Source organism: Serinus canaria, chromosome 24, assembly GCF_022539315.1.
Source record: "Serinus canaria isolate serCan28SL12 chromosome 24, serCan2020, whole genome shotgun sequence".
Lineage (NCBI taxonomy): Eukaryota > Metazoa > Chordata > Aves > Passeriformes > Fringillidae > Serinus > Serinus canaria.
This window is the reverse complement of record NC_066337.1, coordinates 1,705,338-1,730,230: the sequence shown is the minus strand read 5'-3', so window position 1 is coordinate 1,730,230 and position 24,893 is coordinate 1,705,338. Positions and strand designations below refer to the sequence as shown.

General features: G+C 51.6%; 2 protein-coding genes across 5 annotated transcripts; both read left to right on the top strand.

The window, feature by feature from the left end:
- Position 1: 1 nt before the first annotated feature.
- On the top strand, positions 2–5,442 carry TIRAP (TIR domain containing adaptor protein). Of its 4 annotated transcripts, none has more exons than XM_030231749.2 (6): positions 2–157; positions 3,083–3,166; positions 3,635–3,702; positions 3,900–3,954; positions 4,228–4,836; positions 4,972–5,442. In XM_030231749.2, exons 4-6 carry the CDS (start codon positions 3,948–3,950, stop codon positions 5,013–5,015), a joined length of 660 nt encoding a protein of 219 aa, XP_030087609.1. In that variant the 5' UTR covers positions 2–157; positions 3,083–3,166; positions 3,635–3,702; positions 3,900–3,947; the 3' UTR covers positions 5,016–5,442. The 4 variants fall into 4 exon arrangements, with proteins under 4 accessions (XP_030087609.1, XP_030087606.1, XP_030087608.1 ...); XM_030231746.2 differs by having other exon boundaries at positions 3,635–3,735; XM_030231748.2 differs by having other exon boundaries at positions 150–297; positions 3,635–3,735.
- Positions 5,443–5,522: 80 nt separating this feature from the next.
- On the top strand, positions 5,523–23,813 carry DCPS (decapping enzyme, scavenger). Its single transcript, XM_030231745.2, has 6 exons — positions 5,523–5,747; positions 7,236–7,404; positions 15,511–15,656; positions 18,197–18,310; positions 22,432–22,542; positions 23,353–23,813. The coding sequence occupies exons 1-6, from the start codon at positions 5,523–5,525 to the stop codon at positions 23,617–23,619; spliced, it is 1,032 nt and encodes a 343-aa protein (XP_030087605.1). The 3' UTR covers positions 23,620–23,813.
- The last annotated feature ends 1,080 nt before the right edge of the window (positions 23,814–24,893 follow it).

Genomic DNA, 24,893 nt, shown 5'->3' with positions numbered 1-24,893 from the left:
GTTGAGGCGGGAGGCGGCGCCCAGCCGGTCTGTCGGGCCGCTGCCGCGCCGGGCCTGGCGGTGTCCCCGTGCCCCCCCTACCACTCAGGGGCTTCTCCTCCGCCAGCTGCCGTTGCCTGGGTTCCTGTATGTGCGACCGCGTCTCCAGCCCTATGAGGTACACGCGGTGCCTGGGCCTGGACGGCCGCTATGATTCATTCAAGCATATGCGTGGCGGAATTTGGGTGTACTTAGAGCTTTCCAGGAGAAAAACTGTTCTGTTTTCTGGGTAGCTGCGCGCTGTTTTGTACTGGCACCGTAAGTGAAACATTCATGGTGGTTTTAGGGATAAAATTAGCCTTATTTTCCCACCAAAACCACTTTTATTTCACCCTTCCTTGCAGCACCTGGTCTTTGCCGTTTCTTAATTCCACAGGCAGTCATGTAAGCCACAGGCTCCGGAACTCCTGCTGCAGGGATTTCAGCGTGGTGCTTCTGCTGCTGGGTCAAGGCACGCTGTGAATAGAGCTGTGCCTGCTTAATTATTCTTTAATAATGATTCTGTTATTGCTGGGGTAGGGTGGAGGTTGATCCGGATGGTGCTGCCTCGTGGGGTTGGGGGTTTGTGGGTTCACCCTCACTCAGGTTCCCTCTCTGGGATTTCCAGGTGGGGTGACTCACACAGGCAGGTGACTTGCTCTTCTCTGGGTCCTGTCCTCCCTCTGGGTGGGGAGTTCATTTTTGGGGGTGCTGGCAGCAGTGCTGGGGCAGAGACTGATGCAAAATGGGTCCCAGTGGGATGAGTGGTGCTGGGCCCATGACTGGTGGTAGCCTGTGGGTCCCTGTGGGGCTCAGTATCACTCGGCCTTGGGCTTTTCCCTTTAGGATTTGGCCACCAAGGGGCCAACTGGTGTCCCCTGCTTGGTGAAGAGAAAGGCAGCCGAAGTAGTGGCATTGGGTGGGGAGGAGCCCAGTGTCTCTCATGGAATTCATTGCATTTTTGGGTACAGGCTGCCCAGGTTCCTCTGGCTCTCAGCACCGTGTTTGAGGGTGGGCTGGGGGCCCTGCAGGAGGATCCTGCTTGCTCCTGCACCCCCAAGGTGCCTCCCAGGGCTCACAGATGGCCTGGCTTAGGAAATCCTTGGGGATGGGGAGGTGTTTACCGCAAGGGGTCAGAGCCATCAGGGAGCCTCCCCATTTCACATGGTTTTGTGTTTTGTGCTACTGTGCCCTGGTCTGTTGTTTTGCTGAAGGTGGTGGGTGAGTAGACATGGAAACACCTGTGGAAGCCACAGCCAGGTGGTGGCATGGAGGAACATTGTGTCCAACAGGAGCTCTTCAAAAACATGTGGGACACAGTGGTGATGTGGGCATGGGGTCCCAAAAAGCCTGACAGGTGCTGGTGGGTTTTGGGGATCTCCTGACCTTCAGCACTCCTTCCCAGGAGACTCCAAGGTCCCTGGGGATGAGGAAGCAAACAGCAGTGTGCTGAGCAAGGAGGTGGATTCAGTCCTGTGGCACAGCTGGCTCATGGTGGCATTGATGAAAGGGAGTCTTGACTAGCCCTGGCATGGGGTGTTGAGGTTAAATGGGGTGGGCAGATATTTTTGGGGGTCAGAGGACACAGAACTTTTCCTTGAGGGGAGTACTTTCCTTCTGGTATGGAGGTGTGGGGGTGGTTCTCCCAGTCAACTTGCAAGCAGTTGGGGGACACTGGGGTTGTGTTTTGGGGGCAGGGGCAGCAGTCCTGAAATTGGGGTGATGGGCACTGGGCACAGACTGCCCTCTCCATGAACACACTGAGTTAGGTCAGCATGGCCATCTGCCAAGGCCAGGCCTTCAAAGGTCAATGCTAGGAGCTACCTGGACTACTGGAAGGGACTTGGAACAAGATGATCTTTAAGGTCCCTTCCAACCCAAACTATTCTGGGGTTCTACAATTCTCCCTGCTGGAGTAGAGGTGAGGACCCACCTGGGTGGGTCCTGGTCCAGCTCCTGCAGGTTGGGGACCCCACAGTTGGAGCTGTGGTACTGTGTACAGTGGGGTGTGATGGCCACCACTCTGCTTCAGGGTTAACAGTGAGGGAGATGCTGACCCAGCTTTGTGCTCTGGTCCATCCTGGGGTCACTCTGGAGATGCTCCTGTGTGAGTGCCAGGGCCAGCTTCTCTGGGGATCTGAGGTCAGGGGGTTTTGCTGTTATTCAGGGTGAGGACTCAGATGGGTGAGGGAGGGACACATTCAGCAATGGGGCTGGACCCCCAGGCCCCCTCCTCCTGGTGTCCCATGGGGTGTGGGACAGTGTCCAAATCAGAGGGTTCAATGTCCACATCAGAGGTCCAGGCATTGTCCCCTAGGCAGGGAAGAGATGGGGAAATCTGTGCCAGGAACAGCCTGTCAGGGAGCAGGATGGGCATGCAGGCCTTGGAAAGCCCCCAGACTCGCATCTTGGGAGATGGAACCAGGACTCACCTGGAGCTCATTTCTCACAGGGCATTGAGGAGGAACCACCAGGCATTGGAGGGGTTGAGGATGATGAGGAGATGAAGGCAGTGTCAGTTGTTGGCCACCATCAGCAGCACCAGGGGAACGAGACCTGGGGAAGGACAAATACAGGGGGGAATTTGGGGTGAAAAAATGACTTGTTAGGTATATTTAACTTGTAAAATAAGTGTGAGTGGCAAACATGGACCTGTCTGTATTTAGTCAGGAAACCAGGGAGGAAAACAGATCTGGGTGCTGGTGAGGGCTGGGCCCTCTGACACCCAGGCAGTGACGGCATGTGGCGGATGTGGGAGGGAGGTCCTTGGCAGGGCTTGGCTTCCCCTCCCTGCAGTCCCGGCCTATTTACCCTGCCTGTGCTTTCACATTCCCCAGCAGAGGCTGGAGCTGCTGGCAGCTGGGGGCACCTGTGTGTTCAGGGAGCTCCTCCACTCTGTCCCTGGGGAGGCAGGTGAGTGCCTCTGCCCTCATTTCCAACTTAGGGTGGCTTCACGGGGAACCGCTCCTGGATGTGGCAGCTGCAAGGATGGGTCAGCCTTGCCATTCACTGCAGACCCCATCAGACTGCAGAGTGAACATCCTACCTGTCCTTTCCCACCCAGGTAATCCCAGAAGATCTTTCTTTGCCAAACTCAGGGGCTGATGCATCCCCTTCCCTGCTCTGGTGCCGGACTCCTGCATTCCAGGTAAGCATCCCTCCAGCTTCCCCCACTGCTCTCTGTCCATGCTCATTGTTCCTCACACTTGAGCTTTTGGCTGTCACTGAGTGGTGACTCTTGGGCATTGTGGTTTCCGTGGGTGTGCTGGGGTTTTGTGGGCATTTCCTGCAGTCCTGTGCCATTTTTGGAGTAGGGGAAAGGCTTCAGCATGACGTGGGGTGTTTAATTTTGGAAGGGATGATGCCAGCAGTGGAAAACAGCAGCTGTTTGCCACATTGCTGTTCCTGGGTATCTGCAGGGAGTGTCTGGGCTCCCTAAACCGTGCTGGAAGCACAGTGATGAGGATGGTGTGAGCTGGCAGGAAACAGACAGGAATGCCAGGGCAGGCAGCACTGAGGATGCACAGCTCTGGGCATCACCCACACTGCCTTTGGTTTGCCAGCACCCAGTCCATCCCTGGTGATCCCAGCTGATTTCCCCTTCTTCTCTCCACAGGATCCTTTTCCCACTGGTGGGAATGAGGGTTTCTCCTCCCCATTCTCTCTTGGCCTCGCTTGCTGCAGGTGTGTATCTTCAGTGGAGAGAGCCAGTAACAGGTAAATGTTCCTTCCCAGCACATTTTGGGGAGGCAGATGTGCTGGGGGCAATTTTGGGGCTGTAAGAGCACCCCAGAGGTGCAGGTCCCAGGAACAGACCAGGCTGAGATCTGCCATGAAGCAGTTCTTGCTCTCAGTTTTTTATTCCTCTCTTCTGCTTTCAGGAGAGGTGTCCTGCTGGCAATCAGTGGCTGAGCAGTGTGCTGCCCATTATGGCTGGTGAGTCTGGGAACAAACCTGGCTCTGTCCCCTCCCTCGCAGCATCCCTTCCCCAACAGAACACCAGGGTGTCCATGGGCTACTCCTCACAATGCCACAGCATTCAGGTGTTGGTGGCAGCTCAGTTTCAGGGACCAGGATGGTTTTGGGGTCAAGGTGAGATCCTACCCACCCCTTTCCATCTGGGGGCATCCTGCAGATTGAATGATGCTGTGGCTTGGGAAGTCCAGGGGGTGCTGAGCCCCCAAAACTCACTGTGACCTCACTCTGCAGGTTGGTTTAGGAGGCTCCTGCACAAACCCAAGCCCAGCTCAGTGGAAAGCCTCAAGTCCAGCCACTCTGGTTCATCCTCGCCTTCCTCCTCCTCCTCATCCTCTGCCAAGAGCTCCAGCTCTTCTCCTGGCACAAGCCTGGCCACCAGCTCCATCTCCCTGTCACCTGTGTCAGCAGTGGACATCAGTGCCTCGGACAGTCCCCGGTGGGACAAGAGCTATGACGTCTGCATCTGCCACAGCGAGGGGGACGTGGAGCTGGTGTCGGAGCTGGTCTCCTACCTGGAGGGCCAACCTGAGAGCTTTCGTTGCTTCCTGCAGCTGCGGGATGCGGCGGCGGGGAGCGCGGTGGTGACAGAGCTGTGTGACGCCGTGCAGAACAGCCACTGCTGGGTCATGCTCATAACCCCCAGCTTCCTGCAGGACCCCTGGTGCAGGTACCAGATGCACCAGGCCTTGGCTGAGGCTCCCATGGCCAACGGACGCACCATCCCAGTGCTGAAGGACGTGGATCACAAGGACTATCCCAGGGAGCTGCGGAACATCTACTACATCTACATGGCGCTGAAGGAGAAGAGCTTCAGGCAGATCAGAGACACTGTCATGTGCTGTGAGTATCCTGTGGGATGCTGGTGAAACCTCATTGGGGTGAGGGCCATGGGAAGGGACCAGATTCCATACATTTATTTAAAGTTGATTTTTAAAGTAATTGTTTGCTAATGGAGCTCATCTGTTATCCCTGCAGACCTCCGGGAACTGTGCCGGAGCTCCACAAAAAGCATGGAGTAGTGCTGGGAGCAGGCAGATGCATCCCCATGGGCATCATGGAGCTGTCGCCGTTGAATCTGGGTGTTGGCATGTCCCATTGGACCTTGAGGTCAAACCTGAGCTGCTCAGAGCAGACCTGGGACCAAAGATAGGGAGTTCTCCACGTCCATGAGGGACAGCAGACTGGAGCCCGCCACATCCCAGTGGGCAAAATCTCCTCGGGGGGAAAGAGACATTCATCACACAAACACTAAGCTGTGGTACCGGGTGGTTCTCGGGGTCATGAGAGCTCTTCACTGCACTGGCATTCTCTGTCCTGAGGACTCTGGAAACCCTACTAAACTGACTGGGCGCCTGCTGGGCGCCTGTGGGCAGGACAAGATATGAGGCAGGCAGCGACGCTGCACGGAATTGACGCAACTACGAAAATGCAGAAGTTTTAAATTTTGGTGGTTTTCGTGTTTTTGTCTCGGGCGTTTGTGGGAGGCGCCGCAGGGGTGCGCGACCTCTGAGCCGCCAGGGGGCGCGATGTCTCGGCGCGTCCCGAGGCGCCGCGCGTGCGCAGTGCGGGGGCGGCTGCGAGCCATGGCGGAGGGCCCGCAGCCGAAGAGGAAGCGGGAGGAGGAGGAGGAGAAAAATGGCGGGGCCGCCACTGAAGGCGGCGCCGCCGCCGCCTTCGCGCTGTCGGACCTGCGGGTGCGGCGCGTCCTGCGGGAGTCGGCGCGAGACAAGATCGTGTTCCTGCACGCGGAGGTACGGGGGAGTGGGGGGCGGTCGCGCCCGCCGCCATCTTCCCCGCTGTGGGCACGGCCCCGCCCCCGGCGGCGGGCTCGGGCAGGCCCCGCCCCCGGCAGCGCGTGCCGGGACCTCCCGGGCGGCCCGGCCCGGCCCGGCCCGAGGCGGAGCTGGGGCCGGGGAGGCGGCTGGGGACCTTATTGCAATCCTCTTTCTTCTTGGTATGATTTGATGCTTTTGAATTCCAGCACGTTCTTCGTGCTTGGTAGGTAAAGTGGCACTGGATTGCAAGCAGCGTGCCGATTCTGGGACTGTAAATTCTACAGCCGTTACAGGAAAATGTGCAGTAATTCTTGGGATTGTGCACGGTGAGGGAGCCATTCAGCTGCCTCGGCCCCTGTCTCCTGAAGATGTTCAGCCAAGCAGGAGATGAGGGCAGGGAGGTTCCAGGCTGCTTGTTTGATCTTGAGTCGGTGGTTTGCTGCACTAACAACTGGGCACAGACTCGCTCTGCCTTGTGAGCGTGTCGGGAAAACCCACAAACGCCAGAGGTTTATGCTTAGAAGGAGATATAGGAGTCCTTCAGCTTTATTCCAGTGCAGTGAGAGAGTGCGCTGAGCCACGTGTCCGCAGGGTTTTCTTTCTCGAGGTTTTGGAGGGCGCAGCCTCCCTTTAATCCTAACTCCCGGCCTCATGTTTTCCTCTTCCTGTCCCCATTTGCTGAGCTATTAGGAAGGTACAGCCTTCTTGAACGCCCACCCCATATCCCCCTTTAAACCTGCCATTTTACCCCGAAATTCAGGCTTGTGCAGACCCTTGTCTCTTTTTGGAGTCAAGCTGCCCAAAGTCAATGGAGACGTTAAGACCCATTACAAAGACATTAACACTCATCAGATTGTTTGTAAAGGCATTAGCACACATCTTCCTTCTCAAGCTGACAGGGTTGGGAGCCCCAGGTGAGCCTAGTTGCTCTCCCCAGGTGGTGTGGTGAGGCCTCACATGGGTCTTGTACAGACAGGGGTGGGGCTGGGGGATGTTCCACACCCAGCGCCTCCCAAACCCAGCATGCTGAGGCCACTGGATCAGGGGCTGAGTGGTTCCGTGGAGCAGGGCAGCAGTAGGTGCTCCCTGCCCCAGAACTTGCTCCCTGACAATGATGTAAATCCCCACTCCTGCCTTTGCCCTCTTCCTGGGAAGTGTCAGAGATGAAATTGGTGCTGTGGGTTAGCAGGAAACCTGGGAGCATCCGGGGAGGTGCAGATGGGCTGAGTCATTGCCCACATCCCCAACTCCCCCAAAAACCACCTGTGTTCCCTGGTGGGGAGCAAATTCCTGCTGGTGCTCCAAGGCAAATGTGCTGTTGTTTTTGGTTGGATGTCTGGCCTGCAGGGGGGTTTGGGTATGGGGACTGGGGGGCTGCAAGGTGTCTGCCATGATCCCTGACCTCAGACTGTCCACCCAGTGCTGGATCTGTGTTGCTGATGACTTTATCCATTGGTATTCCAGAGGATTGGCCTCTCTGGAGAGGGCACAGATGCTGTAGTCATCCTGGAAAAGACTCCTTTCCAGGAGGAGAAGATCCCAGACCTGCTGAAGAAGCCCATGAAATCAGAGCTGCAGATGCACAATGACATTTACTGCACCTTCTACCTGAGCCCTCCCCCGGAGCTGAGTGGTGAGTGCCCTCAGTCCTGCCCAGGGATCCTGGGAGGGCAGCTGGGGTGCCAGGATGTGGTTCCTGCCCATTCCAGAGGGGAGGATGCAGTGAGATGGGCAGGTGCCACTGCTGGACCTGGCTGTGTCACCCTGGTTGTGGTTTGGTGACAGCAGCACACCTGGCCCAGGTGGGAAGGTCAGTGGGTTGTTGCCATACTGGAGGCAATGTCTCATCCTGAGGCTTTGAATGCTGCCCTCTTTCATCCCCTTTTTCCCATGCCACAGACAGGTGGCTCAGCTGATGAGGCACTGAATGGCCATAGCTTGGTGACCTTGTACAGGAAGGTGCAGAAAGGCTCAGGGTGAGAGGGCTCTCTGTGGGTGGTTGTCAGTGCTCTTAGTGCTCTTACTTGAGTCAGAAAGAGTTGTCTCCTTCCAGAATGTTTCTCTTGAAACAGTCTGCAGGGCACATGCAGCTGCTTCTCATCCCATGGTGGCATCTCATGGGCTTTTTTGTCACCTGGTAAGAACAGGCAGTTTGTATTTGGAGGAGGATTTAAATGCTGGTAACCTCAAGTGCTGGGGCAGATGACCCCCATCCCCCTGAAGATTTCACACATCATGTGTGTTATAAAACTGTTGATAACCAAGTATGACAAGGACTGATATGCAGGTTGGGGAGCTGCAGTGGAAGGCTCTCACCCTGGGGAGGGGACTCAGGTCCCAGTGGGAAGGTGCCCTGCAGTGGTGGTTCTTTCCAGCTGCCACTGGAAAGCTGGGCTGGTCTTTGGACACTTCAGTTTAATCACAGAATTCCAGACTGTTTTGGGTTGGAAGGGACCTTAAAGTTTGTCTTATTCCAACCTTCTGCCATGGGCAGCGACACCTTCCACTGTCCCAGGTTGCTCCCAGCCCCAATGTCCAGCCTGGCCTTGGACACTTCCAGGGGCAGCCACAGATCCTCTGGGTACCCTGTGCTAGGGCCTCACCACTCTCTGAGGGAACAATTCCCAATTCTCAATATCCCATCCATCCCTGCCCTCTGGCAGTGGGAGCCATTCCCTGTGTCCTGTCCCTCCGGGCCCTTGTCCCCAGTCCCTCTTCATCTCTCCTGGAGCCCCTTTAGACACTGGCAGGGGCTCTAAGGTCTCCCCAGAGCCTTTTCTTCTCCAGGCTGAACACCTCCAGCTCTCCCAGCCTGGCTCCAGAGCAGAGCTGTTCCAATCAGAGCTTCTCCATGGCCTCCTCTGGACTTGCTCCAGTGGCTCCATGTTCTTCCTGTGCGGAGGGCCCCAGAACTGGGGGCAGCTCTGCAGGTGGGGTCTCACCTGAGTGGAGCTGAATCACCTTCCACAATTAATTCCATGTGAATGATGGTATATATTTAAATTCCAGAAGTGCAGTGATAAATTCCATTTCAATGCTTTTATAAACACAATAACAACCAAACAGGTTTAATAGTCAAAATTAATCTGAGTCCCTTAAGTAAGATGTTGTTCCAGGGCCAAGTTAAATTTTCATGATGCTTGATGTGCCTTTCCAAAAATGCTCTTGTTTTAGCTCTGTTCCCACAGTGTAGGAAGGAGCACTGTCTGGATTTGTCAGCTTGAATTGTGCAAAACTCCTTTTCTCCTGTGCAGGACTCAAAATTAAAGATTTTGTTGTTGCAGTGAGTTTCAGTCTGAGGAAAACACCATAACATCACGGGTGTTGTTGGAAGACCTTAAAGCTCCTCTTTGTTAGCTGGGAAAGCTCCTGCTTGGGTGCCTGCTGTATTCCAGCCCGGCAGGAGTTGCAGTGTTTCCCACGAGGTGGCATTGCAAGACTGAAATCCCCTGGGCTGCCTCCAGCTCAGCCCTGCCCGCCTTTGCCTTCCTCACAGCACTTGGCTGCAGCGCTGTGTAACTCCACATTGCTCTGAGAACAGAATTCCTTATTTTGTTTAAGGCTTATGCCAGGTGCAAAACCCCTCCTGCATGTTTGAATGGGGAAGAAGCCTCTGGTTTTCTTATGCTGAGCTTTATCTTTTTTATGACTTTTAAATCTGTCTTCAAAAGGTAATTTTTTGCAATATTTGTTATAAAACCCAGTAGTGCATCTTTCCTTCCCACCCCTCTCCTTGGCACCCCTCAAGTCGTTCTGGATGCTGAGCAGCCCCAAGCAGAAGATCAGGAGGGGGCTGTAGACCCTGGAGCTGCTATCCAGGCTCCCCAAATCAGAGTGGAGAGCAAGGAGCCTTCTTCTTTTGAAGCAATTAGCAGCAAATAGCTGTTTGGTGGGCACATTGCATGAACTGCTGGTGAGCAGCTGGGCTGGCACCAGGCAAACAGCCCTGTGTGTCAGGAGGGGAGGGAAATTACCCTTTGGAGCTGAGTCAGCCCAAGGACATAGTGTACAGTTGACATGAGGAGTGTGGCTTAAGAACCTAAACAGGAGGAATTTCCTGTGAGGCTGCAGTCAGGGTTTGACTGACCTGGGATAATGTCATAATGTGGAGACCCAGGGAGCCCTTGCTCAGGGTCTGTTGGCTCCTTTGTTGCAGGGTTAGTGTTACAGGGTTTTATTTCTTGGTCGTTGCAAGTTTACATTTGAGTACAAGATACAGTAAAATATTTTAGAAGAAAGGCCAGACTTTGGCAATAAGCAGTTTCTTGGAACAGTCCTGTGTTGTGTGATGAAGGAATTTACCTGGGGGATTTCACAGAACCCTGGGCAACTGAACCCTGCCACACTCAGCCTTTTGCTTCTGAGGTAAGATAAACCTCAAGACTGAGGAAGTGGTGACTGTGAGTGACTCGTGCTGATGCCATGAGGAGCTGCCTTCAGAGCATGTTTCTCAGTGCTGCCTCTATGCTCCCAGGTGCCTGGGGCTCTTCATTCAGCTGGAAATGGAGACTTCCTTCACTCTTTCCCCACCTCCATGCTGGCCAGTAGGATCATGGAGGTCATTCTTCTCCTGTACTTGTCAGTGGTGAGGCCTCACCTTGAGTGCTGTGTCCAGTTCTGGGCCCTCAGTTTGGGAGGGACATTGTGACACTTGAGCGCATCCAGAGGAGGCAACGAGGCTGGAGTGGGGCTTGGAACACAAACCCTGTGAGGAACCACTGAGGGAGCTGCGGTTTTCTAGCCTGGAGAAAAGGAGACTCAGGGGTGATCTCGTCACTCTCTACAAGAGAGATAGACCTCCTTTCCTTCCTGAAAGGTGGTTGTAGTCAGGTGGGGTTGGGCTCTTTCTCCAGGCAGCACTGACAAAACCAGAGGACACAGCTTTAAGCTGCACCAATGGAAATTTAGGTTGGATATCAGGAAAAAGTTTTTTACAGAAAGAGTAAAATTCTGATAAATATCCAGATAAATTTCTTGAATGGCTGCATGGGGAGGTGGTGGAGTCACCACCTCTGGATGTGTTTAAAACAAGACTGGGCGCGGCACTGGGTGCCGGGGTTTGGTTGAGATGTTAGGACATGGGTTGGACTCAATGATCTTGAAAGTTTCTTCCAACCCAGTGATTCTGTGACAAGGGTTGAATGCTGCTCCCTCTGTGCAGTCAAACCAGCACAGACCCCAAGCAATGATGACTTGTTTGTATGGTGACACAGGGAAAGGGAGGCCAAAGCATGTTGCTTGAGCAAATGACTCCCCTCTGACCTCAGAAGGGACATTTCACTTGGGGAAGATGAATTTCACTCTGATGAGATTTTTAGGTCTGGGAGCACACTGGTGTAAAGGCAGCACCAGATGAGTCTTGCTCATCTCACTGATTTTACTGCACGTGTCAAGGCTAAAATGGGAAATAACATTTGCAGACAAGCCAGTAATGGTCAGAGTTTGTCTGAAGGGCAACCCAAACCTGTGGAGTGAGGAGAGGGGACTTTGTGAATTTGTGAGGAGTAGTGTATCAGAGCTGATGTGACTGTGCTGCTACCAAAGGCAGGCACGTGCATCTTGTTTTAAGGCCACTTTCTGGATGTTGCCTTGACTTAAGAGGCAGCTTAAGCCTAGATGTGAGAAGAACCCCCAGCCTTGGCTTTCCCCTGCAGGGAGAGCAAGGGCTGATTTCACAGAAGGAGAAACATTTTCTGACTACCAAAGGTTGGATTGTAAAAGCCAGATGGTTCAATGTGCATGTTGCCTGATAACATCTATTTCCTCACACCCATTTGCCAAGGAGAGCTTGATGTTTGTGGCAAAAAGCAGCCTCTTCGTGCCTGGCTGCTGTGGGACTGTGTTTCTCCAGAGCTGTGCTGGTGATTTAAGGGCTCTTATCAGTCCTCTAAGGAGTCTTTACTCCCTGGCTACAGGCTTCTTATCTTTTTATCTTAAGATAAAAACATCTTAAAACAAGCACAATAGGAGAAGCTCTGGCTCCATTGCTCCAACATGGGGTGGAGAAATTGTGGGAAAAATGGGAGAGCGTGGAAGGAAAGTTTTCAGTCATGCAGGAAGTAATCCACATCCTAAAAAGAGTCTGGTTTTGGGCAGTGAGGAGCTGGAGAGACTTGCAGGAGCTGAAGTGGGAAGGCTGGTTCTTCCTGCGTCTCCATGCTTTGGCTGCCTCTGGGGTTTGCCCAGCCAAGGAAACTTCTTGCATTTACACTTAAAATAAAAAGCTCCAGCCTGAAGCCATGGGAGCATGAGGGGTGGTTTGGAGGATAGTGGGGGGTGTCACTGTGCTTTGCTCTGTGTTTTGCAGAGGTGGTAAACTGCAACTTTCCTCTTTGCAGTGCCTGTTTTAGCTAAAGTTCCCTGAGCCCCCCAAGTCCTGGTGTGAGCCCCAGGGGCCAGGTTGCCTTAACTGAGTCCCTGACAGTATGCTTGGCTTGCCCTGGCATGTGCTAGCCTTGGAAACTGTGAGCTCTTATGCAAGCTTTATCCTTTGCAGCTTTAATTCATTCACTTAAGAGTGCCCCAGCTGTCTGGGACAAAGCCGTGGGCGCACCTGGCTGGGGCTGGGTTGGAATCCGGTGTTCCTGTGTGACCATAAACCCAAATAGAGGCTGTTCATGCAGAGGGAGAGGTTTTGTGTTATATATTTACTTAGGGCATTATGTATTTGGTTAGGGCTGCATCCAAGGCGCTGTAATCCCACCTGATAGTGAGAAGAGAGCTCAGAGCTCGGTGTAGCAGGAAAGAGGAAAAAAAGACCTGCAAGAGCTCAAATGCTGACTTGCCTGTTGTTCCCCAGCCTTGGCACCTTCCTGCACCTGATGGTGAGGTTGATTGGGGAGCTTATAAATGAAAGCTCTGCTTCCTGCTAGCAAAGAGAGGAAAAAACACCCCTGGCCAAAAGGAGATATAGGTTGTGCCTATCCCGTGTACTTCTCCTGGCTCCTTGGAAGGGTTACATCTGTCTAAAACAGGCTGGTAGTCGGTGTTAATGCTGCAGTGGGGTGGGAGAAGAGAGTGTGAGGCCTCTCCTCACTGATGTGCTGAGCTGGAGTGGGGTTTTGGCAGAGCCTGGGGACAGTGTGGCACAGAAGGGGATGAGCCCCAAGTACAGATCATTAGTGAGCTTGGTGTGCCCTTTCCTACTGCACGAGCTCTCTCTGCTCATATTTTGTCCTCTCCTCCTGACAGCAGCTGCCTCCAGACAGCTCCAGGTTTTTCCTTAAATTCCCCAAATGGTGTTCTGATTTTCCTTTTGTCTTGGGTTGTGTTTTCCTCTCTTGTTTTTAGCAGGAGAGGGGAGAAGTGTGTGCCTGGTCAATCTGAGCCTCCTTTTCTCCTGGGCAGTTTCCCAGCACTGTGGTGATCCTCTCAAGTGCCTGTCGTAGAGTTACCAGCCTGGGCAGTCGTTCTCTGCCTCCTGCTCATCCAGGTTCCTTCAATTAAACCTCCTGGCTTTTTATAACCTCCAGTTAGTTGATGGTCAGTCCTGTCTTCCAGAATAAACCACAGATGCTCTGTGGTGGCCCCGGGCCGGTGTTCAGGAACAGGCTGGCTGATGTGAGTCAGATGTGAGCAGAGACAATCCCTGGTGCTTCAGCCAGCTTAGAAACCCACATCACGTGTCCAGCGGTTCCCTACCCCCGCTTCCAGGCCAGGGCAGGTTTTGGGTGCCCCACGGCCTACGTGCTGCTCCGGTGCACATGGAGCCTGCCAGGAGCAGACTTGGAAACCGGAGTGTGGCCGAGTGCCAGTACTGGGAAGATTTTGGGGCAAGCCTGGTCTTGCTGTGGATGTTTCCTGCAGCCGAGCCTGGGCTCAGCTGTGACTTGGCATCCTGTGTGCAGCTCCTAAGGACTGTCAGGCTCTGAGCAGGTATCAAACAGCCTCTCTGGCTGCACTGATTGATGCTAATTAGCATCGCTGGGGCATTTTGGGGTTGATGAGACCTTTAGAAGGGAAATAGTCATAAGTGAACCACAGCTTTCCCCTGCCTTTTCTTCCAAACATCTGCTCAGCTGCAGCTGCACATTAAGGAGTTCTATGATCTCTCATTTAAAGCACCCTGATCTCTCTCCCCACCATGAGCAGCCACCCCCAAGTTGGGGAGGTGCCAGGGAAGCCATTATGGGTCCCCTGCACCTCCACGCACTGTGGTTATCACCACCCAGCACTGAGGGGCTTTTGCTGCAGATCTTGCTCTATTTTTGGGGTATAAAATCAAATTTTGAAAGTTTCAGCCTGAGGCTGGCTGTGGTATTTTATCTTTTGCCTCTTTTGTTTTCTCCCCAGTGCTTTGCTGATCTTTTTAAGCGAGGAGAGCTACAGCCTTGTCTTTTTTTCTTTGGTATTACATCATCCTGCTAGAAGTGCTAATTGAGTCCTGGAAAACAACCTTGTTTGAACATGTGTATGGTGGGAATCAGACCAGACTGCCCTTGTGGTTTGCATTTTCATATTTCATGTTACCAGCATTTTCCTGTGGATTTCATTAAGCTGGGTTTGGCATGGAATGAAAAGGCAGAGTCTCTCAGATTGTACAGTGCTGACCTTAAAAAAAACAGAAAGCAGAAAACTAAAAAAGACTCAAACCATCCTAAATCCTGGCTCTGGGAACAAATAGGTGTTTATATTCAGTGTCTAGCTAGCCTGTGTACGTACTTCAGGAGTGAAGCACAGCTTTGGTGCCCTGCTGTGTGTCCAGCCTGTGGTTTTGTGTGGCAGACCCTGGGCACAGACTGCAGTGTTCACAGTGCCCCAGTCACTCGCCTCAGTCTAGTCTGCCTGGGGTTTGCTCAGGCTCATGGGGCTTTTCTCCTTCATGCACTGAAGTTTATAGCAGCTTTGTCAGCTGGGAAGGCAGAGACACTCCTGTGCCCTTGGAGCACCTTGGAGCTGTGGCAGGCTCCGTATCACACATCCAATCTTGGCCAAAGACGGATGTTTTCTGTGTGTTTTGGCCCTGTGGCTAGGATGTGCTGCTGCCGACATCACAGCTGCCAGGTGGACAAGGTAAGCACTTGCATCCTGTTCAATGGCACAGAAATTACACAGCAAAGTTCCAGTCTTGAGGCAAACAGAAAATGTCTTCTTTTTGCCAGGGTAAATACCGAAATGCTTTTTGTGGGCAGAGGGTCACTCAACCCTCTTCCTTTGGCTCATCCTGAGCTGTGTTGACCTATCAGCTCATTTTGCTTGCTCTGGATCTGTCCCTGTGCCCTTGACTTCTTTGCCTCCTGTACTTGGGGCTTGAGGCCAAGCACTCTGACTGAGCTCTGGGAAGAAGCTACTCCTGGGAGTTCGTCTTGGTTTGTGGCTGGATGAAGTTGCTGGGTGTGTCCTGTGAACTTTGAATTTAAGTATGAAGAAGACGTGTCTCTGTCCCCAGGGTGGTGTTTCTGTCCTGGTTGTTGATTGCTCATAAACACTGCCCTGGGAGCCCCTCCTCTGCCCCGATGTTGCTAATAGGTGTGAAAGAGAGAGTGTGGAAAAACTCAGACAGCAATCTCCTCCACCTGAACTGGAAAGACATGCCCTGGTTGTGGCCTTGGCTTTCTCTTTCTTCAGAAAAGCAGCAGCAGTGCAGAAGGTTAAAGCACTTGTTTGTTTTCCATGTCCATTCTCCCTCACCCTCTCTTCAGAATGTCTTAGTGTGGCATTTTTTGGAAGGGAAAACAGATTTGTTGGGGACTGAAGGAAGCAATGTGGTTGGTAACTCAGTGATTGTGTTTGTTCCTAGAGATCAAAGCCACAGTGGTGTACCCTGCCACGGAGAAACACATCCAGAAATATCTCCGCCAGGAAGTGCACCTCATCCGTGAGACCTGGGAGGATTACAAGAACATAACCCTGCCCTTCATCCAGTCCCAGAGCTTCAGCATCCAGGTATGGGTACCATGCCCTCTCCTGCAGACACAGATGTCTTTGGTCTCCTCTGTCAAAGCACTGCTGTCAGAACGCTTCTCTGAAGCCCCGGCTGGAGAGCCAGGAATGTTCTGCCCCATCTCCCTGTTGGTTGTGTTGTCAGCTCTGTAATGCTGTCACCTCTTATTTGGTTGGCTGGGACATCCTGTTCCATCTTTGAAGAAAAATGTTTGCTTTGGAGCTGGACTTCAAATTGCCTTTCCTCAAGTTTCTGGAGAAGCTCTAAGTTTTTTTCTCCTTTCCAAGGTTGGCTTCCTGGGCATTGGTGCTGTTCACTGGGCTTCTTAGGAGTCTCTTGGTTGTTGTGGAAATGGAAAGGCACAGAATGTGCTTGGATTCCTGCATCACAACTCACTCCTCCTGTCATTTAGCCCCTCCGTCCATATTTCATGTGGTGAAACTGTTACTTTTAGTGTGCTACTTGCCCCAGGCAGCCCCAGCTTTTTTACTTTTTGACTGTTCATCTCCCTGTTTCTTCTTTAGTGACCAAAGGAATACAAGTCTGTAGGGATCAATTCATGCCAGCCTTTGCAGAAGGGGGAATAAACCAAATCCAGGGGCTGCTGAGGCTCTCCATTAAAAATAACTCCCCAAAACTAACCAGGAGCCTTGGATTCCGCCCCCCCACCACCACCTTCCCCCATCTTTCCTGCTGCCTTAAACTGCAGCATTTATTAGCTGGAGAGAGGCAAGTGTGTGTTTCTTCCAGGCCACAGCCTTCATGGAATATTTTCTCTTTTCTTTTGCTCCCAAATTTGTTATGTTTCCTGGTGTAGCAGCTGCCTTCAGGAATTGCTTGAGCTCTCACTCTGCCTCTTGCCCCAAGTGCTTGTGAGCTGGTTTCACTACATGGAAACACGTTCCTGGTGACCATCAGGAGCATCTGCTGAGAAATCATGATTGTTCCTTGACCTCTGGCATTTAATAATGCTGTTCCTTGTCTTTATCCAACTGGTTTTGCCAAGTGGAAGGGGAAATGTGAGGGGTGACAGAAATACCAGGGGACTACAGAGGCAGCTGTGTTTCCTGCTGGAAGATACAAAGTGTGGGTGCTTTCAGGATAATGGTTTTATTGTGGTGCCAGTCTCTGGACATGTGTTCTGCTTGCTAAGCTTGTGCTGGGAGCAGCAGGAGCAGTCAGCCAAGGACCTGCCCATCACGAGGCAGCCTTGGGTTTAAAATTCAGCTCATCTGATCAGTGAACTTATTTAGGGCACTGATAGCTTGGCACTTGTGATCAGAGCAGGCTTAAAAATCCCAACAAAAGGCAAATGTCCATTTTCTACTGAGCTTCCCTCTGAAGTTCCCTCCCAGGGTTATGGATCAGAGTGAGCTTGTGCCATGCTTTTTAGAATCACTTGAAGAATCTAATCTCTAAGATGATGCTAAGGAGAAAAGATAGCAATTTAAGCCAAAAATCCCGGATTTAGGAATGAGAAGTAGTTTTTTCTCTCCAGATGTATTCAGGTCAGTTTCCAGCAATCCAAAGTGTTTATTAGATTAATGAAACTCTTGATGGATTTCCCCCAAAGTGTCTGGGGGGAAATCCAGCCCAGCTCATTTGGTGTGCTTGTGAAACTGGCTGCACCTTCTCTACCGACCTGGGGCAGCCAGAATATTTCAGACCTATATTTGGTGAGGAAAATTATGTTTCCAAACATTTTCAGCTTCCAGACTTTAGCAATTTCCTGCTGCCTTGTGTTACCACCTTCCAGGGACCTGGCTGAGGACTCTCTTGCCAGTCCAGTACTTAATCTAAGCTTTAGCTAGAGCATAACATGCATTTTGGAAGTGTAAAGAAAGATGCTGGAGCTGAGGCTGGGAGCCAGGGAGAGCAAAGAAGCTTTTCTCTGGTCTTACTCTGTCATTTATCCCTGGAGTCTTCCATTTCCATAACTCTTCTCTGAATGGTGCTTTGCCTTGCAGGAGGAGCACGGGGGGATAACCAGAGCAGGGATTACAGGCAGGCTGGAGGCTGGAACCTTAAGTATGGAAGAAGAAGAGTGGTGAGCTGTTTTCTAATCAGCCAGGGAGCCAAGAGACATCCATTGCCCAAAAAAACACAGGCCTTTCGTATCCCTGCAGAGAACTGCCAGCAGCCAGAGCCACATCCAACTCTGCTCCTTCCTTTTTGAATAGGGAACAAAATCAGCCGAGTTCCCTTCCCAGACCTGATTGTAAAGATTTTGCTGCAGCTTGGGGGGTAAAAAAGATGTAAATAGCCCCATGGTGCTGCAAGAAGTGTGTGCTGAGCCCCACAAGAGTTGGGTTCCACTGCTTTTTACTGAAGTGCTCATAATATTCTGGAGTTTATTGGTTGATGAAGTGTTTTATGGCTAATTAATTACAAATTATTTGGTCATTTAAAATAAAATTGGCAGGTTTTTTTAATGAATTCTAGTTGCAGAGAATGTGCAGTAATCCATGAGCTGGGCTAAATGCACCTGAGGTTTTGTTTTTTAATTATCTGCTGACTTCTAAATCACATATTTCTCTTTCAGTGGGTGTATAATATCCTGGAGAAGAAAGCTGAGGCTGATCGAATCGTCCATGAAAACCCAGATCCTTCCAATGGCTTTGTTCTGGTTCCAGATTTAAAGTGGAATCAAAACCAGGTTGGTTTGCTCCTCTCATGCTGCCTGTCTGAAGGTAATCCAGAGGAAATGTCCACTTTCAGGCTACTAAGAGCACCCTGAGAGAGTCTAAGTGGGTTTCTGTGCACACTGTTGTTAGTGATGACGTTGCCAGGGCCTTTTAGCTCAAGCTGATTAGGAATGCTGCAGACCCAGGCTGTTCTCTCTTGCTGAGATGTATTTATTAGGTTTACTTTCACTTGTCCATATCAACCCAAATGTTGTCAGGATGTGTTCAGACCAAAACCTGTGTATTTGTTCTGCTGAACTTGTCTGGTTTTTTTGGGGGGGTTTGTTGTTTTTTTTTTTTTTTTTTTTTCAAACCTTGACTTGAGGTGCAAACCAGGCAGCTGTGTTGTCCTTTGGTTGCTGCAATTAACTCTCCTCCACAGTGTTAAACAGATGGTTCTTGGCTGATGAGCAGCTGCTTTACCCCTTGTGGGAGTAGCTACTTGGTGAAAGTGATTTCTAAGACCAGGCTGTAATCCTAAACTGAGAATTATTTCTTGGGTTCTGGCTCCCTTTTATGCTTTAAATTTGGGGAGGTGAAACTCCATACACACACCCCTCCCTTGAAGTTGGTGGCATCAAAAAAAGTTCCCATCGTGTTTCTGATCCTCATATGATTCTGCAGGGGGCATGTGGGGAGAGTTGCTGTATGATTAAGGCTTAGAAATGAAAATTAAAACTCAAAAAAATGGGAACAGAAGGCTGCTGGTGGGCAGCTCCATCCTGTGTGTCTGTGCAGGGAGCAGCTGTTTGTGGTGCAGAGCTGAGCTGTCTCGGGGAGTCCCTGCAGGGCAGTGTCTGCTCCCTGTGAATTCCTTGCACATCACTTACTCCAAAAATCCCCTGTCAAGAGCTGATGGGACAGCTAAGCTCGAATTTCCACTTGGTCACCAGAGCACACCCTTCTCCCTGGTGAGATTTTGCAGCACAGGGGATACATGTCCAGCTTGTAGGATGTGCCCTGTTCAGTGCCCTCCCAATGGAGCAATATTTAAAAACATGCAGCATGTTGACCCTTTCCTTGCTGTGAGCAAAACCTTGGCACATATCCTTGTGTGCAACCAAGCTTGGCAACTCACATCAGGATTGGGCTAAAATTTGTGGTTTGGATTTCTCTAAAGAGCTGCTGCATCCACATCTCCCAGCTGGCGTGGTCAGGGAGTGTCTCAGTGGCAGGATTTGTCCTTAGGGGAGGTTTCCCCGTGTTTCTGTTGTCTCTTGGAGCGCTGAACAGGATCTTCTGGACTTCTCCACAACTGCTGGGCTGCTGTCTGCACCCCAGTCATCCCTGGAGCTATCTGGGCCCTTTGGACTGCTGATCTCCTTCCCAGGCAGGCAGACAGCATCCAGGTTGCCTCTGAGCCAAGGAATTTCTTCTTGGCTGTGGGTGGCACTGAGCCAGAGCTGATCCTGACAGCCCCGGGGCTGCCGGGGAACAAGGTTCCTTCTGCCACATCTCACCTGACAGGCAAGGCTGCTGAATGAAATCAGGGAGGTGAGATGCAGCTCCCAGCAGGACTCTCCCTCAGAAGTCCTTTCTGCAGTGTGGCCTCACTCCTTTAGTCCCTGGCCCACAGATCCTATGAATTCACCTGCAGTTATTTCAGACTACTGGATGGGGGGAAAATTCCCTTTATCACTGGGAAATCTGCTGGTCTCAGCCTTCTTGGTGCTGCTGCCCAACCTTGATAATGGTTTGAATTGGTTTCTTGGGCTGGTGGGGGTTTTGGGGGATTTTCTTTGGGGTGGTGGGGTTTTTTTTTTGGTTTGTTTTTGGTTTGTTTTTTTTGTTTTTTTTTTTTTTTTTTTTTTTTTTTTTTTTTTGTGGTTTTTTTTTTTTTCTGTTTTTTTTCTTTCACAACTTTTGAGTTGGTTTTAAATCTGCAGGAGCCCTGAGGCGTTGCCTGAAGCGATGCCTGGCATGACATCATTCCAGGCCTTTTTAGCAACAGGATTATTTGTTTCAAACAGCAACATGCAGATGTTCTAAGGAGAAGAGCTGTTTGCCTTTCCTCTCACCATCCAGCCTGGAGCCAAAGAGCACAAGCTGATGCACTGTCTTTTTCTGGAGCTGTGCATGGGAATCAAATGTAACCCTGAGCATGGCTGTGCTGGCTGGGTGCAGGAGCAGCTCTGTGCTTCGAGAGCTTTGTGAAGGGTCCTGTGAGCACCCTCTGAGACCAGCATCTATTTCCAAAGACCTGCATTGGGTTTCTCACAGCCCTGAAGAGATCTGCTGGATCTCAACTATCTAAACCCTTTTCTTTCCACTGTTTATGTTACAAAGCCACTAACTGAGCTAGAGGAGACTGGGATTTTTATTTTCTTTAAAGTGGAATGATCCACACCTTTGTGTCACATTAAACATTGAACTTGCTGAGTGCTTCAGGGGATGCCAAAGGTTTGTCTGAGAGCTGCTCAAGGGACATATTTAGCTGCCCTGGGTTTGTACAGTGACCAGTTAGGCCTTGAAAATTGTTTATAGAACTGATGTGATTCAAAAGTGGCCAGCTGTTTGCACAGTGGAAAAGTAGTGAGCTTATCACTGGGGAAGTTTTCAGTTTCAGTTTTAGCCACTCTAGTTTGCTGTGGTCTGCAGTGGTGGTGGTGGACACAACCTTCCCTGAGACCAAAGGCAGGACCCGCAAGAGCACCAACACGCTCTCTCCCGCTCTCTCCCGCTCTCTCCCGCTCTCTCCCGCTCTCTCCCGCTCTCTCCCGCTCTCTCCCGCTCTCTCCCGCTCTCTCCCGCTCTCTCCCGCTCTCTCCCGCTCTCTCCCGCTCTCTCCCGCTCTCTCCCGCTCTCTCCCGCTCTCTCCCGCTCTCTCCCGCTCTCTCCCGCTCTCTCCCGCTCTCTCCCACACAGACACACCCACACATGCAGCAGCTCGGCGGGGAAGGCATGGGAGGCCCTGGGCATGGAGCTCTAACATGCTGAAGGGATCCAGGGGCCAAAGACAAGGACGGTCCAGGGTATAAATCCGGGGAAAGAGGGGGGCAGAGGAGAGCCTCGGGGATCCAATGGTCTGAGGGCTCAGGGGCAGTACACAGGGGATGCCAGGGTGGATGGACAGGGTTACACAAACCAATGGCATAATGGGAAAGGGAGAACTCACTAGGACATGAACACATGAACTTATAAGGGTAAAAGGGGCAGGGAAGGCCAACGGGGCAGTGGGGAGGGCAGAACTGGGACAAATTAACATAGTGCTGCAGAGCACCTTGGGGGAAGCTTCTTTGCTCTCCCTGAGGTGTGAGGAGTGCCTGGAGCCTAAGGTGCATCTCTCCAGAGCATCACTGTTGTCTTCTCTCCAGTAGGCTTGTGGCTTTCTACAGTGGTTCACTGTAAATGCTTGCCTGAGTGTGCTGCAGATCAGTTGTCACTAAGAAGGCTGTGGGCTGTGCATGGGGGTGCTGGCAGGGGCTTAGTGACCCTACATGTTTGGGTGGGTCCCTGCACCTCAACTCCAGCCTCCAGTTATACAGAGAGAGCATTTTTGAGGTGCTCAGGTGGGAAGGGCAGCACCAAGTGCAATACTCCCAGCATGAGAGAGCTGGTCACTCCATCTGCCTCTAATGCTGAGAAAGTATTTGTGATCCCTCTGTTTATGGGTTGGGATGAGGCTGTTCTCTTCTGGTCATTTCTGGACAAAACCCAGTTTCACCAGAAATGATGCTTTGAGGTGTAGTGGGATTGTGGCTGAGCTCATCCCATACTGGGACATTCAGCCCCCCATGTGGTTGTTGAAGACAAGGATCCTGGTATGACACAAGAATCCCTTTATAACACAAATATCCCTGTGCAGCACAAATATCTCTGTATGACACAAGGATCCCTGTGCAGCACAAACATCCCTGTGTAACACAAATATCCCTATGCAGCACAAATATCTCTGTGTAACAGAAATAACCCTGTGCAGCACAAATATCCCTGTGTAACACAAGTATCCCTGTGCAGCACAAATGTCCCTGAATGGCACCAGGATCCCTATATAATAGCCTGGGAAGCTGTGAATAGTGTGTCAGGCCCAAAGCAGTGCTGCCTCCATGTGCTCCCTGTGTGTCCCCTCCATGCCCACCCTGTGTCCCTGCAGCTGGATGACCTGTACCTGATCGCCCTCGTGCACCGCCGCGAAATCAAGTCTCTGAGGGACCTCACGGCTGAGCACCTCCCACTGCTGAGGAACATCCTGCAGGAAGGGAAGGTGAGTGTGAGCCTGGTCCCACGCTGCTGCCCTGGCCAGGGAGAGCTTGGCTGCCTCTGCAAAGGCACGCCCTGGGTTTTCTGGCACAGCATCTGCCTGGGGGCTGCTCCTCAGGAGATAATGACTCATGAAACAGGGCAGTGTTGCCCTCTCTGCCCGGACAGCCTGGCTCCTGCTCTCCATCAGCACCTTCCCCAGATCATGCCACATCCAGGTGCTGTAGGAATGCTTTATACTTCCTGTTAGCAGTGAGCTCTTCATATTAACAACCCCGTCCCAATCCCTTGCCTGTTCTCACTGGCTGATGTGTTTTTCCACAGGGTGTGTTTGGGAGATGGATGTGCAGTAGCTTCTCTTTCCTTCACTGCGTTAGAATTTGGAAAGTAATTGCACTAGGGAAGGTGGGAGATTAATTAAGAGATTAGTCAGGGGATTGCAGCGAGCGGAGCCGGCGTGCCGGAGTTCGCTGTTGCTGTTCATAGCTTTAATTACACTGGCTGGTAACGGATCCCTGTTACTTTTCCAATGAGTTGGAGTGATAAGGGTGAAAGGGAAAATGATAGGGGTGGATAGCACATCCCATCATGGAGAGATAAAATTGGGGCAGCTGGAGGCCTTGCTCTGTCCCTGCAGAGGCTGAAGTGGAGGGTGGGAAAGAGTTCTGTCCTTCGGAACTTCCCCCTTTCCCTTGCTGTGAGGAAGCTGAACTCCCTTTTACCTTTCTCTACACCTTTCCTGCCATCCAGAGATGCTCTTTCCCATCCATTCCAAGGTTTTGCCAGTGCTGAGCTCTCTGTTTCCCCTCTGCAGGAGGCCATAGTGAGGCGCTTCGGCGTGCCGGGCTCCCAGCTGCGGATCTACCTGCACTACCAGCCCTCCTACCACCACCTGCACGTGCATTTCACTGCCCTGGGCTATGATGCACCAGGCAGCTCCGTGGAGAGAGCCCATCTCCTGTCTGATGTCATCGACAACCTGGCCATGGACTCCATGTACTACCAGAAACGGGCTCTGACCTTCCCCCTGCGGGCTGATGAACCCCTGTTTAAGAAGTTCCAGGAGGCAGGAAAAGTGTGAGGAGGCAGAGGTGTTTTTGTATAATTTTTTAAAAAATAAATACCCATTTTTGGGCTTTTTTTAAGGTTGTGTTCCTTTTATGTTTTTAAACTCTGTTTTTGTACAAGGTGGGGCTGATGATCCTTTGCTATGGAAACCATGTTGTCTGTTCAAGTCCATTAAAACACTGAATAAACCCCTTTGAGTGTGCTGGATTTTACCTCAGCCTGGGTGCCTGTGGGATGCAGTGAGCAGAGGGGTTTGGCTGGGAGTGGCTTTATGTATCCATCTTTTCCACCTGTCCCCAGATGACAGCCCAGATAGGGTAATAGGTAGATGGACATGTCCAAAAAACCCTGCTATCCTCAGAAAGCTTCATTTGTTTCTTTTCTACAGATTTACCCCTGGGAGTGAGTTTGTGCTTTCCTCAAGCAGGGAGGGGTGCCTTGCTCCAAAGAACTCCAGTGACTAACCCAAGTCCTCACCCTTCCTGTCTGGCTGTGTGGAGACAAATGCTGTGTGCTGCCTGATCCCCAGCCTGAGAGCCATCACCCCTCTGCTGCTCCTTAGTCATCTGTGTCTGAAACAGCCTCGTGTGCAGGGGCAGCCCTTTCTGACAGAAGCTGCTAAGGGTTTGCAAGGATTATGGGTTAAAACCTCCCAGAAAGAAATAATAGTGCTCTTCCTTCTGCTGAGGTGGTGGTAGGATTGGAGTGTGGCAGGAGGTGGATTCAATGATCCACTGTGGTGCAAGACCCAACTTCTCTGTGTGCAGGGAGCTTCCTTGGCCACCCAGCCATTGGTTCCCTGGCAGCTTCTCTGCTGAGCACCAGCCTCTGAAAACTTCATGAGTTCTTGGTGCCAGAAAGGGCTCTGGTTTCTGGTTGGTAACCAGGGATGTAATTGCAGGAATTGTCTTGCTGCTACCCCAGTTCTTTGCTCCTTTCCACACCCTGAGCTCTAAGAGGGGGTTTTTTTGCTGATGGTGGAAAACCCAGATGTGATTTATTTTTTCCAGGCTGCTGGCTGTGCCAGAGCAGAACCCAGAGCTGGCTGGAGCAAAGTGCCATCATTGGAGCTGCCCTGGGGCTCTGCTCAGCTCATCCCATTTATAAATATTAAGGTCAGGCAGCTCCCTGATGCCTTTTAGCAGCAGGGAGAGGCAGAGCAGCTGGATGCAGCCAGCTTCCCTTATTTCTCTGCAGAAATTCACATTTCCTGGGTGAACAGTTGGGGTTGGTGATCTTAGAGGTATTCTCCAAATTATTCTTGGAGTCTAGAAGTGCAATCCATAG

What these genes read in the sequence shown, in the direction of transcription:
- TIRAP (XM_030231749.2), top strand. An exon ending in CAGAGACACTGTCATGTGCT is followed by an intron (nt 4,837 to 4,971) that starts GTGAGTATCCTG and finishes TTATCCCTGCAG; the next exon opens with ACCTCCGGGAACTGTGCCGG.
- DCPS (XM_030231745.2), top strand. Translation starts at nt 5,523, where the DNA reads ATGTCTCGGCGCGTCCCGAGGCGCCGCGCGTGCGCAGTGCGGGGGCGG. An exon ending in TCGTGTTCCTGCACGCGGAG is followed by an intron (nt 5,748 to 7,235) that starts GTACGGGGGAGT and finishes TTGGTATTCCAG; the next exon opens with AGGATTGGCCTCTCTGGAGA. An exon ending in ACATCCTGCAGGAAGGGAAG is followed by an intron (nt 22,543 to 23,352) that starts GTGAGTGTGAGC and finishes TCCCCTCTGCAG; the next exon opens with GAGGCCATAGTGAGGCGCTT.